The sequence below is a fragment of the Myxine glutinosa genome, chromosome 3 (assembly GCF_964187855.1).
Source record: "Myxine glutinosa chromosome 3, kmMyxGlut1.1, whole genome shotgun sequence".
In the NCBI taxonomy this organism is placed as follows: domain Eukaryota; kingdom Metazoa; phylum Chordata; class Myxini; order Myxiniformes; family Myxinidae; genus Myxine; species Myxine glutinosa.
Window position 1 is genome coordinate 105,522,076 of NC_136263.1, and position 14,371 is coordinate 105,536,446.

The 14,371-nt window shown below is 42.2% G+C and overlaps 1 protein-coding gene across 10 annotated transcripts in view; it reads right to left on the bottom strand.

The window, feature by feature from the left end:
* The window catches only part of LOC137423290 (uncharacterized), a 272,768-nt gene that overhangs the window by 135,197 nt on the left and 123,200 nt on the right, over positions 1-14,371 (bottom strand). For all 10 annotated transcript variants that reach the window (XM_078774377.1, XM_068110266.2, XM_078774379.1 and 7 more), the window contains 2 exons: positions 9,110-9,225; positions 132-1,530 (listed from right to left, as the gene is read on the bottom strand). In XM_078774377.1, the coding sequence (XP_078630503.1) occupies positions 132-1,530; positions 9,110-9,225 (1,515 nt within the window). The remainder of the gene's footprint in view (positions 1-131; positions 1,531-9,109; positions 9,226-14,371) is intronic.

Here is a 14,371-nt window from a genome sequence, read left to right on the forward strand (position 1 = left end):
ATAACAGGAAAAGGAAAAGCACAATAACTACACAGGAAAAGCACCAATGAATAGGAGCCAGCATTTGAGAAAAGAGTAAAAAGGATGAAGAATGAGGTGGAGAAAAGTTTGAATAAATATGATAAACTCACGAGTTCAGAGACTTTTTCTTTTTCTGTGGAGACTTGCTAGCAGGAGTTTCTGCTGCCAATTTCCTTTCATCTGCATGGCAGTCCGATTCGACCTCCAGAGTTGTGATATTTTGTGTTTCAGTCGACTTGCACCCATCAAATGTAGCATTAAAGTCGTCAGGGTTGAAGGTGTATGCAGAAGTACATGGCTCGTTCTGCTTCGGTGAGTCTGGCAGCTTATTACAACTTACAAATGGGTGGACGGGATCGTCGAGTTTAGTGAAGTCGAGTGTATATGACCTTTTAGGAGCCTCATTTGCATCAGATTTTTCAATAGCATCTGTGCTTTCTTGTTCCAAAGCTGGAGCCTTCTTTGTCGGAACCTTTTTTCTCATGCCAGTCCTGGTTATGGGCTTTCGAGCTTTCTTTTGTGGAAATTTTTTCATTTCTGGTGGAGCGGCAGTGGTGTTTTCTTTATCAGAGATATCAATATCATGTTTACAAGGAGAGGGAGGTACAGGCTGACTTAGCATGGTATCCATTGATGTCAGCTCTTCATGTGAGCCAATAACAGGGTGTTTACGGCCAGAAGGGGGGGAGTTTTGCAGCTTTGAGCCACCACACTTAAACGGATCTATCAAATCGATCATTTCTGGATCAAAATTGTAGCTCACACGGGGAAGAGGAGGTGAGTTTTGAAGCTTTGAAGAACCCCCAAATGGATTCATGTCAATATTGTCAGGGTCAAAGTCATATGTCTCTTGAGAAACAACATCTTCAGCAATGTCAGACTGAACAACTTTTAAAGGTTGCACATCTTTGAGCTCAGTGTCCTCCTGTTTGATGTGTGGTGATGAAGACTTTGGCATCATGTTAGCAACTTCTGTAGGTGCAGATACAACACAAGTTTCAAATGTGGGGTCAACACATATATGCTCTTGAGGAACAGTGATATGTAAATCACTTTCAGTGGCTGGTACAATCACTTCATTTACATTGGCAGGAAGTGTGGACGGGCTTTCAGGTTTGGCAAATGAAGTAATGGTGAGACTATCTTCCAAAGTGTCTTTTGAAAGAGTCGGGTCTATAAAAATGCATGCAGGGTTAGTAATGGGTTCCAAGGATATACTTTCGGTATTATCAAACTCGGTGGGCAGAGATGAAATCGACTCTTTGCATGTATCAATGTCAACAGACGACTTCAAAATATTGACATTGACTGAATCACCACCAAAAGGGTTTAAGTTTTCCAAATCGTCAAAGTCTATGGCATAACACCCTCTGCTAGCAATTGGTTGCTCTTCGAATGAATTCACATTGGTGACTTCAGGCACAGTGGCAATGTCTTTTGCTTCTGGAAGTTCCTTGTTGGTTATCTCCTGGTCCACAGCACATTCTGAGATGACCTCATCAGGGGCATCTAAACAGCAAAAAAACAACACAGTACTATAATTTAAATTGCAAGTGTGCTGGACGTCAGAGTTCATTTCAGCATAAAACATGTATAGCAGTCAAAAACTCAAACAGGATTCCATAAAATATATGAATGAATGATCGTTTTAAGGCCATTTTCCCGCTAGAGCGGGGGTTAGCCTTGCGGGCCCCATGACAATCATGGTTCCCTGTTTGAGGCAATGTTTTTATGGCCGGATGCCCTTCCTGACGCCAACCCTTGGTCACGCTCGTACGATGCGCAGGGATAACATAAGATGCGGAGGGATAAGCGCAGGGATCTCGATATTCCATAACAACAACAAAAATAGAATTGCTGAACTTGAATAAGCATTTGACATTTGTTCTCAATAGATAGTAAAATGCATTTATGGAGGACATAATATTTATGGCCCATTAGACACCACTATTACACAATATAACATCCCACACATAACACGTATATTTTGTAACCAGTATGCCAATTATAAATGGGTATTGAGTAGAACTATTGATAGGTGCATTATGCTTTTAAAAATAAAACCTAGCCCAGTGGGGGACCGACGGTCATTTCTACACAGGTTTTGAGAGGATTTTAAAAGAGATTACCTGAATTTGAGGTGAAACCTCCCTTTGGGGCAAAACCCCCTTCAACCACCTTTAAATGGGCAGATCCATATGAGGAGCACTGACCTCACCTTACTGTCCTGATGCATTGTACCAAATTTAATCCGCATTGCTCAGGTAGTTGTGGAGAAGTTGTTTCAGTGAAACTGAGCGATTCAGGGAAATCCCATTTCCAGAGGAGATACAGCCCATGAGAAGCACAATTTAAGGTTAGGGAATGGTCCCAATGCCTCGTGGTGAGTTTATTCTGGATCTGTTTGGCAGTTTCTGAGATGTTTGAATGAAATACACATATATATATATATATATATATATACATACATATATATATATATATATATATATATATATATATATATATATAGATATATATATATATATATATATATATATATATATATATATATATATATATATATATATATACAGTGGAACCTTGACTTACGAGTTTAATTCGTTCCGTGACCGAGCTCGTAACTCAAATTGCTCGTATCTCAAATCAAATTTCCCCATTGAAATGCATTGAAATGCTATTAATCCGTTCCAGCCCGCCAAAAACCACACCAATTTTTTTTAAAATATACAGTATATATAAAAATATCTCGCGCTTTATATTTCACCTGTATGCAGCATACAAGTTGGCAGGATGGCCTGGACTGGAGGTACGCACACTTGACTCTAAAGTCTAAACTGTCCAGCCTGGGTTTGAATCCCGACCCAGCTATAACCTGTCATGGGTGAATCACAGGCAGGGTGATTCATCAATGTGTGTACCGCTAAACTGGGCGCCCCGTTTGCGTCCCATTAGTTGTTGGATGTTAAGGATCTCACCGTGTTTTCCACAAAGAGAAGGCGAGCTATCGCCGGCACTCTGAACAAGTTGTGGCCTGGCATGGCATGAACATGAAAACATGAACATGAACATGAAATGTTCGACATGAACATGAAATTTTCCGAAATAACCAAAATGCGAAAACAAAAATGCAGCGCTATACGACAGAGATACGTACTGTACTTGAACGGCAAGATAACCACGTGACCAGAACCTACCTGGCGGCGTAAACTCGAAATAACCAAAATGCGAAAACAAAAATGCAGCGCTATACGACAGAGATACGTACTGTACTTGAACGGCAAGATAACCACGTGACCAGAACCTACCTGGCGGCGTCAACTCGAAATAACCAAAATGCGAAAACAAAAATGCAGCGCTATACGACAGAGATGCTGTACGTGCACGGCAAGATAACCACGTGACCGGAACCCACCTGGCGGCGTAAACTCAAAATAACCGAAATGCGAAAACTAAAATGCAGCGCTATATGACAGAGATACTGTACTTGAACGGCAAGATAACCACGTGACCGGGTGGCGAAAGCTCGTAACTCGGATCTCGGCTCGCATCTCAAAGCAATAAACCGCCCGAGCGACGGCTCGTATCTCGAAAAACTCGTAAGTTGGGGCACTCGTAAGTCAAGGTTCCACTGTATATATATATATATATATATATATATATATATATATATATATATATATATATATATATATATATTTTCACCCTCTTTTGGGGCACGTCCGATGGGGAGCACAACCCCATAAGACCTTGCTGTTCTGATGCATCGTACCAAATTTGGTCCATGTCAGTTGGGTAGTTTGCGAGAACTGTTAACGGATGCACGTACGCATGGCTGACCAGTGACCAGCCACCAGGACCCACTCTATGAGGTTTTTTCAGACAAGTAACCTATAAATATCCACAATTAACACAATGATGGATGCAGGGTGATTTGAGTGATAAATTGATTTAAAGGAAAACTAGAACGGCACTGAGTAGAGAGAATACCTCCGCCAGGTGAACAGTTTATGTTTTGTAGCCCAGAGTAGACCAGAAAATCACAATACAGAATCACATTCAATCAAAATCATCTGTCCACAACTTTTTGAGATATCCTGCTGTATATCGTTTTTGGCCCCATCTCCCCAACAATGGTGAAGAATCACTTTAAAAATTCTAATAGCCGGATCCAGACCTTCACCAAAATTGAATCGATTCTTCCTTGTCACACACACAACCTGGTCCATCAAGTTTCGTCCAAATCCATCCACAACTTTTTGAGATATCCTGCTATGTATAGTTTTTGGTGAATTGAATGGTAAACAAAAAAGGTGAATGGTAAACATTGCACAAACACCATTGTAAATCAGACATTGTACAGTGCATGTGAAGAAAGAGAATTGTGGAGATGATTCATTTTAACATGCAAGACAACAAAAATTAAACATATAGACAAAATGAAAGTATTTGAAGAATCATTAGCAGCTCAGCAGGTCAAATACATCTCTATAATGTTTATTTAAAAAATGAAAATAGCTTTTCTACCTAGATGTAAACAACTTTAAGGTTCATTCATGGATGCGCATATATTGCGATACCCATAGTGAATGATTGGGTGGATGGATTACAGAATCATGGGAAGAGGCTGAAAATCCAACCCATGAACATTATAATCCTTCATACAGTTCTAACTAGAGCAAAGTTGATGGCGCGCCACCGCAAAGCCCCACATTTCCCAACTTAAGCAAAGTTGAAATATGGCAAATGTTTCCACCAGGAATGATCATTTTTGAGTGACTATCCCATTCCCTGTGGCATAAACCAAGGGTCAAATGAAAAATATAAATATCCTTACATGTTTCATGCGTACCGAATCTTGATTGCATTAACAAGGTTCCATTAAAAACTAGAACGGCACTCAGTAGAGATCATACCTCTGCCTGGTGAACAGTTTATGTTTTGTATCTCAGAGTAGACTGGAAAATCACAATAAAGCATCTTACTATAATTCACCAAATGTCCATCCGAAGGTACCGCAAAAACGGCTGAACTGATCGCAACGATATTTTGGGTGGGTAATTCTGGGACCCCCTGGAGGAGTAAAATAGGCCATATTGTTTTTCCAATTTCAGCTTTGGTCTCCAGCATTTTCAGGTTTGGACTCCCGCATAACGTTATTTTCCCGGGTGGCGCACAAACGGCTGCACCGATCGCTGCATGGCTGCGCTGCACAGCTGCACCGATCGGACTCGGTGACCCCGAACAAAGACCTTTTATAAGGACATGGGTTGAATCACTGCTTGAGAGAATGCCAACCCTTCCCCGCCATCACGGTTGTCTCTCCAACTCACAATCCCACGAGATATGCGGAAAGGACAACCCAAAACCAATTATCTTTTTTTTAATTTGTATATAAACATAATTAAAAGTAAATAATGACCTCGGCCAAAGTTCAAACGACGTGGGTTTAATCTCTAAATGAGAGAATTCCAGATAGCTATTTGGGCGGTGTATAAGCTAAGAGACTGCTGTCTCCATCGATCTTGCCAAGGCCGTATCACCCATCGGCTCAAAATCCTTTTAACTGTTGACTTGGTAGTTTTTACAATGAAGGAAGCATTAACAATGTTGTTAAAGGTTTCTTTTTTATATTAATGCTATTTAATTTGTGATTGGAGTTATGCTGTTTGGAATGAAAAAAGAGATATCGAGTTCAAGTGAATGACATGCCGTGATGGTTTCTACTTTCTAAACGTGAAATTCGCGGATCGCCATATGCAGATTTGCCACTGACACACGATCGATGTTTCTATACGTGAACGTACCCATTTGTTTGCAAACGGGTACGTTTTTCATGGAAGTCCTTCACGAACTTGCTGTCCATGTCTGACGTGCGACTGAAGGTACTAAAGGAATGTGGAATCTATTGGTTTCATGCTTTAGCATTTGCCATTTCTGCATTGTCTGTTTGCTTCTGGCCTCCCACCAGTGCGTAGCACAGGTACCTCACTAGTTTATATAATGTAGAAACATTCTTCGATTCTTCCTTGTCCCACACACAACCTGTCCAACAAGTTTCATCCAAACCATCCATAACTTTGAGATATCCTGCTATGTATAGTTTTTGGTCCTTTCTCCCAATGGTGAAGAATCACATATAAAAATTAAATTTTCATATCCGAATCCACATTCAGATCTTCACCAACATTGAATCGTTTCTTCCTTGTCAGACACCCAACCTGTCAAACATGTTTCGTCCAAATCCGTCCAAAACTTTTTGAGATATCCTGCTATGTATCGTTTTTGGCCCCATCTCCCAATGGCAAAGAATCACTTAAAAAATGATCGCATCCAGATCTTCCCCAACATCTAATCATTTCACCCTTGGCACATGCCCAAACTGTCCAAATTTCATACGAATCCATCCACAACTTTTTGAGATATCCTGTTCAGACAAACAGACAGGGGTGAAAACATAACCACCAAAGGTGGGCAGAGGTAAAAATAAAAGAATATTTCCTACACAGTAATACAGACTGGTTCATCAAGCTCTTGTCATGTATTGCAGGAGCTAATATGGCCCTTTTAAACATAGAGCTCACAGGTACATAATTGTTGATCATGAGTGGGGTTTAACCTATACGCTGCCAAATTGTTGATTTGGAGTGAGATTTAAACTTTAATGCCTCCATCATAGATTCAAACTAAATTGGTGTCTTGAGCAATATTTCATAAAAGCCGTTACAAAATTGGCTCCTCACCGATATTGAAACTCACTTGCCTCAAAGAGAGCCTGATTACATAGTAATTTCCTTTCCATTATAAAACAAATGCTTTTGCTTTCGAAAAGTAATGGCAGATGAGGAGTCTTCAATGTAGGGTGAGATGGAACAAGAGATGATGACAACACTGAACAGTCGCTACGGTATTTGTGATGTTGTCACAAGTACTTATGAGCCAGGCTGAAAAGAAATGGAATCATGTAGCTTGTGAGGAAAAGATGTTTTCGTGAATATGAGGGATTAGGGGAGGGAGCCTGTGGGCCCATTTCCAGAGGAGATAGAGCCATGGTGAGCACAACTTTAGATTAGGGCATGGTCACGATGCCGCATGGCCAGTTTGGTCTGGATCCGGTTGTCGGTTCCTGAGATGAAGATTTTTGAATGACATACCTGGTGTATGACATGAATGAATGACATCCTGAGAAGCCTGGTGTTGGCTTAGCGGTTAGGGTGGCGGCTTGGGATCCTAGGATCCTGAGTTCGAATCCTGGTCGATCGTTGAATTAACGCCAGGGGGGGTTGACTCAGTCTGTCATCTTTCCGAGGTCGGCAAATTGAGTACCAGCTTGCTGGGATGAATGATCACAGTGTGTACCCCGATTTAGAATAGGTACACCGTATCCCTGTGCATCGTAAGAGGCGACCAAGGGTTGGCGTCAGGAAGGGCATCCGGCCATAAAAACATTGCCTCAAACAGGGAACCATGAGCTCATGGGGCCCGCAAGGCTAACCCCCGCTCTAGCGGGGAAAATGGCCTTAAAACGATCATTCATACCAATATTTGGGGCAAAACCCCTCTTTTACCTCTTTTAAATGGGCGGATCCGGGTGGGGAGCACACCCCCATGAGAAATTACTGTTCTGACGCATTGTACCAAATTTAGTCTGTATGCTCAGGTAGCTTGAGATATTTTAAGTGAAAATGAAGTATTCGGGGAGTAGACCGTGACCCCCTTGCCAGGGGAGATGCAACCATTAGGAGCACAATTTGAGGTTCAGGCATGGTTCCAATGCCTTGTGGCGAATTTGGTCTTGATCTATCTGGCAGGTTCTGAGAAGATTTTTTGCATGAAACCCCCCTTCCACCTCTGTAGGGGGGCCATCTGGATGGGGAGCACAACCCCATGAGACCTTGCTGTCCTGATGCATCGTACTAAATTTGGTCCATAATCAGTTGGATAGTTTACGAGATGCTTTTGTCAAATGTTAACGTATGGATGGCGGACAGACAACAAGACACACTATGAGGTTATTTCAGAGAATATATGCAGCAATAAAAACTTTTCATAATAAAAAATTTCAGAGAAATAACCTAATAAAGTCCTGAAGAAACTGTATTTGTTCAGAATAAGTTGGTCGTATACAGTTGTGAACGTTGGCTGTGGCAAGGTGACTTCTTTAGGTAATTCCTCAGCATGAAAAATTTCTGTATTGTGACAACTTCAAATTACTGAAAAGAAAAAATGGTAAAACCATTTTATTGTGGTTTTCATGCACTGTTGAGTTTCAATTGCAGCTCATCATCACCTTATAGCTACAAATACCAGTAACTGGTTGCCGAGGAAACTTTTTTTTTAACCACTATCTACGTGCTACAAAATAAAGATAGTGTGATACTAGAGCGAAGTCGGTGGCACGCCATCACAAATCCCCACGCTTCCCACCCAAAACAAAGTTGAAAGATGGAAAAAAGTTCCACCAGGAATGACCCAATATCAAATTCAAAGTTTAATTCTTCCCCCCCCCCCCCCCCCCCGTTCTCTGACCCAAGTGACCCTAAGTCCTCACCAGCTCAGACATGAACGACGAGGGGTGTGGGAGGGGTCAAAAAAAAAAATACTCATGACATCTTACATGTTGATTGCATATACAAAGTTTAGGAGGAGATAAAACATGACAGACAGACAGAAGGAGCCGAATCCAATATCCACCTCCCTCCCCCTTTTTTTCAAAAAGCATGGGGACAGATATATAGTAAGTGTTTCAAAAAGGATACTTCAAAAAACATTTTAAAAGAAGAAGTCGACAAATTATTCGAATCTGAAGGTTAAGTGTCATGGGAACGATATTTTTAAAAGCAAACGTGGTTGTACTGAGATTTAGTAAGTACAAAGGGATTTTACATCCGATTTAGACATTGTGCAAAATTATATTTTATAACTTCTGAAATACTGTAAAATTGTTCTTACACAGCAGTTTGCATTACAATGAAAACGCATACGAATATATAAAAGTCATTTTCAAAGCTTCAAACAAAATTTCACAATTCACTAGTGGCATGTTTTTTTTTCAGCATTACCATTAATATTTGTCAACTGTTAATACCTGTACTGTTGAGCTGCTCCAACAAAGTGGCAGGCTGTGACTTCAATGTGTGCACAGGTGTTCTTTCTGGAGTGTGCTGTTGTGGTGTCTCAAAACCTTCCTCTGAGTCCGTGCTTCTGCACACAAGAGACCATAAAGTATGGATTTTCAAATCAGCAAGCTGACCGCATCTATTACTAAAAGGAGAGGTGCCCGTCACGCAAAGAAGTGGGACCTCAAGCTTCAATGTAGCGGTTCCTGCTGTCATAGATTAATAAAAAGCTTACCGTAATTGATTTATTGGTTGAAAAGCCAAATCAATTTACTTGGAACAAATATAAGTCTCCATTTAATCATAATGCCTATTTTAAAAGGCAATCTTTCTGGGATTGAAGAAGCAGCAGAAATGTGAACTTTATGCAGCAGTTCAAACGGTACCATTTATTATTCTGCCAGCAGGAACTCTTTAGGACACAGGCAGAGCAAACAAAATTATTCACATATAAATAGTAATACTTCTTTCTCAAATACACATAAAAAAGTTACAAACGACATACAAGTAGTACACAAACTATCACAGCCACAACGCATGACAGCAGCAGCCAGCAGCAGCAGCAGCAGCAGCAGCAGCAACAACAACAACAACAACGCGATATAAAATATCCTTTTTCACGCATTTCACTTCATTTTACATCCTCATTGTCATTTACAGATAGACATGCAATATGTTTGTGAAGTACAACATGCTCTCCTTTGATTAAACCAGTCACTGAAGTGATCACACCTAGTTTTCATAAAATAAGCAAGGCATAAAACAAAAAACATTGAAATACAGGTGGATTATATCAACACATGCCAAAACTTTTCTAAGAAAAGGAATGGAGAGGGGGAAGACTTATAATTCCCTTGCTATAATGACATATTATAACTGGCATTTCTATAAATACAAACAGGCAAAGTGTCAATAAAAACTTTGTAAACAAAAGTATGAAAGTGTGGCGGACACGATGCCTCGCTGGCGCAGTGACATAATTCCGAGCACCAGTGGGTGTCGGCCACGCCCCAGGTGAGGCGTGGCCTCCAGATATACACGCTGGCTCGCAGCCCCAAGCACGGCAGTGCTGATGAGTGAGCAAGCAATAAAGAGCTCGAGTTAACCCAAAGCGTTGTGGCCTACCTTTGTTTAACGTGTGTGCCCAGCACCACCACAAAAGGAAGAATATCTCGATTAATTACTTGCTAGTCTCTATGACGTCTGATCCTGAGTTTGAGCGCCAACAAGTTCACGATATGTGAAGCACAATGAAAGCTGATCAAGTGCAATATAGTACTTCATTAAACAACAAGCATACAGTCGTAGCCAAAAATATGGGCACCCTTGCACTTTTTTCAAATAACTCACAATATTCTCGAAAAATAAGTTGAAATTGACAAAAGTATTTGGCCTCCACAATTTTTTATGTCACTGTTAATATTACAGAACCCTTGTTTTTGATTCAGAACTTAATATGGCCTTTTAAATCAGAAAATAAAAGGAAAAGGCATTGACAAAATTATTGACACCCTGGACTTAATATTTGGTATCACACACAGCCTTTGCACAAAATAGGTGCAGGACATGAATGAGCTTCCTAAACCTCTCTACTGGCAGTTTATCCCACTCTTCTTGTGCAGACTGCTCCTGTTCTCTCAGATTTGAAGGGTGCCTTCTCCCAACTGCTGTTTTCAGATCTCCCCACAGGTGTTCAATGGGATCGAGATCTGGACTCATTGCTGGCCACTTCAGAACAGTCCAGCGTTTTGTCTTGAACCATTCCTGGGTGCTTTTTGAAATGTGTTTGGGGTCATTGTCCTGCTGCAAGACCCATGACTTTCGACGGAGACCCTGCTTTCTGACACAGGGTTGAACATTGTGCTCCAAAATGCCTCAGTAATCTCCTGATTTCATGATGCCATGCAGAAAGTCAAGGCACCCAGTGCCAGAGGCAGCACAGCAACCCCAGAACATCACTGAACCTCCACCATGTTGGACTGCAGGGAAGATGTTCTTTTCTTTGAAGGCTTCATTTTGTTTTCTGTAAACAGAGATGATGTGCTTTACCAAAAAGCTCAAATTTGGTCTCACCTCTCCACAGGACATTCTCCCAGAAGGATTTTGGCCTGTTCAGGTGTGTTGGCAAACTCCAGTCGGGCTTTCTTATGTCTCTCTCAGCAGTGGGGTCCTCCTGGGTCTCCTCCCATAGAACTCCCTTTCATTGAGTTGGCGATGGATGGTGCGAGTTGAAACTGTTGTACCTTGTGTCTGAAGGTCAGCTTGAATCTGTTTGGCAGTTGATCGAGGTGCTTTCTCTCCACCATTCAAACAATCCTACGCTGCAATCTTCGAAGCTGCAATCCTTCGCTGCAAGGGAATGTTCATTCCCTTGACATTTGTCCCACTGTTAGCGATATCTTGCTCTTCCATGAGCCTCGCTCCTGCAAAGAAAAACTAGAACGGCACTCTCCGACGTAGCGACGTCCACCAATTTACCTCTGCCCACATTATTACATCATTATACATACTTGTAACAAGTTTGATTTTAACCCCTTCAGTTGTTCTGAAGTATCACATTTTACCTGACCTCTGACCTTTGATGCCAAAATCTAATCAGTTCATCTTTGCATCATCTATGTTAAATAAAACACAGTTTGTGTGTGTGTTACCTATAGACTCCTAAACGGAGAGGCTCACGTACTTCATATTTGGCATAGACATGGCCATTGAGCCTGGGAAGGACATGGCCTACCTAAAAATATTTGACGAGATCCATATTTTTTATTCATATTTACCTCACCGCATTTCAGCGAGGAACATTATACACTGAATCTCAGCATGTGCCAGAGCAGCTCGCTGATTCGCTCAGAGCGATCACGCGATGTTCCATCCTCGCCGCCAGACCATTGAACTGAAAATATATAGAACTAGCAGAAGTACGCGGCATTGCCGGGTGGGGGAGGGGAGGGGAACGGGGGGAACGGGGGGAGGGGAGGGGAGGGGAACGGCGGAGAGGGGGTGGGAAGGGGGAGGGGAGGGGGGGAAGGGAAGGGGGAGGGGGAAGGGGAGGGGAGGAGGGGGGAGGGGAGGGGGCGGGGGGAGGGGGGAGGGGGAGGGGAGGGGAGGGGGGAAGGGGAGGGAGAGGGGGAGAGGGGAGGTGGAGGGGGGAGGGGGAGGGGAGGGAGAGGGAGAGAAAGAGGAAGTGTCCTGCATCCCCCTTCCCCTCTCCTCCCCCTCTTCCTCTTCTCCCCCCCCCCCCTCTTCTCCCCTATTCTCCCCTCCCCCCCCCCATTCCCCCCTTCCCCTCCCCTTCCCTCTCCCCCCATTCCCCTCCCCTCACCCGCCCGGCAACGCCGGGTACTTCTGCTAGTAATATAATATACTTATACCAGGTTGGTCAAAATTTCATCATTGGTTCACAAGTTAGATTGGCAACAGAATTGTTACACAATGGGACCTCTTGACCCAATACTTTAATCAGTTCATCTTTGCATCATTAAACATACTTGTCCCAAGTTTCACTTCGATCCCTTCAGCCGTTCCGAAAGTTATCACATTAACGAAAACCTATCACGGACGGACAGATGGAAGCACGGATAATGCAAAAACATAATGCTGAAAACATGGACAATGCAAAAGCATGAATGCAAACTGTTTTGTATTTTAAAGATACTTGTTGTTCAAAATACTACAAAGCGCTGAAAGTGGTAAAAATAAAATGCTCCGGTATTTTATAACATTTTCCTGTACGCATTGGCGCTTTTAAGAAACGATCCTAAATGCACATGCACCAGGAGGAATTTAGTGTTTTCTGTAGCATAAACATCACTTTTATCATCATCATCATCATACTCTCATTACCATCAGTGTAATGAGCTATCTGCCTCAAGTCAGGCCCAAGCACCACCCCTGAGGACAGTGATGTGGTAAAAAGCAGGTGGAGAGGAAAGTAATAGTGTATTTCAAAAAAGTGGACTATTTGATCAGCCTGATACTCTGTCGTTTCTAAAGCTATACCCTTCCCTATTGCAGGTTATAGTGGTGGTGGTGGCATGCCATTTCGACAAGTAGTGAGTTGGACCCTATGTCATGGGTTGAGACAAAATCCTACGTGCAGGTGCACCAACGATACTGTCAGTAGTACAATGCTCACACCCATAAGAGACCTTCCAATGGGAGCATTCAGCGGTTTGTGGAGCACTTCCAAGCACATGGAAGTGTGAAAAATCAAAATAAAGGCAAAAGTGGCCACCCACGAAGTGTTACCATGGACGAAGGCAAAATTGATCTTACGAGAGATTCTGCTCTCGAGAGACATAAGAAATCTCACCATTGGTGTTCCCGAGAACTATTATTGGTTCGAGGACACCAATGGTACAAAGGTGACAGCCAACATCGAGCGGTCCCGTGAGGTCTTACGCAAATTCCACGCTGATCTCGCTCAATTACTGTCCCCAAACCAACGAAGACTTGCATGGTTCATGCAGGACAGCGCCCCACTACACATTGCAGGAAAAACCATCAACATGCTCTACCAACAGTTTGGAAATCGTGCATTCAGCCTGGGCACAGCACATGAGTGGTTGCCACACAGCCCGGATTTGAACCCATTGCATTTTTATTTTATTTTGGGGTGCTGCCAAATGTCAAGTTTACGCCAACAAACCTTGAACTCTAGGTATCCTGAAGCAGAAAGGAGGACTACCTTCAGGCTACCACTACAGCCACTTGCAGCCGAGTTGTGGAGATTTTCGGAGTCAGGATCAAAGCCTGTTTGAAAAGAGGCGGGCACTCTGAAAATGTCAATTACAAGCAATATAATGAGTAATTTGAACGAAAATGGCATGGTGCATGCTTTCCATCAATGCATCGCTGAACTTGTAGTGGGGGGGCCAATGTAGCAGATTGAAATGCCCGGTGAAATTGCTTGTTAATTTTTGGACACTGGTTGGGCTGTCTTTAGGGATGATATAAGTTCTAGAAAAAATATGTCTCCAATTGTTTCAAGTTCTTTATGGCGGCCATTTTGGATTTTCAAAATGGCGGATGTCGAAAACGTAAAATTCCATTATCTTGGCTTCTAAATGACCTAGAGTTTCGATTCTGGTGTCCAGTTGTACATTTTTGGGGATAGAGAATTGAATGAAACCTTCTTTAATAACCTACAAGGGATAAAAATAGGTTTTTATGGCACAGCCGAACCAGTGTCCAAAATCTAACTTAATGCACATCTATCTTAATTGTTATTT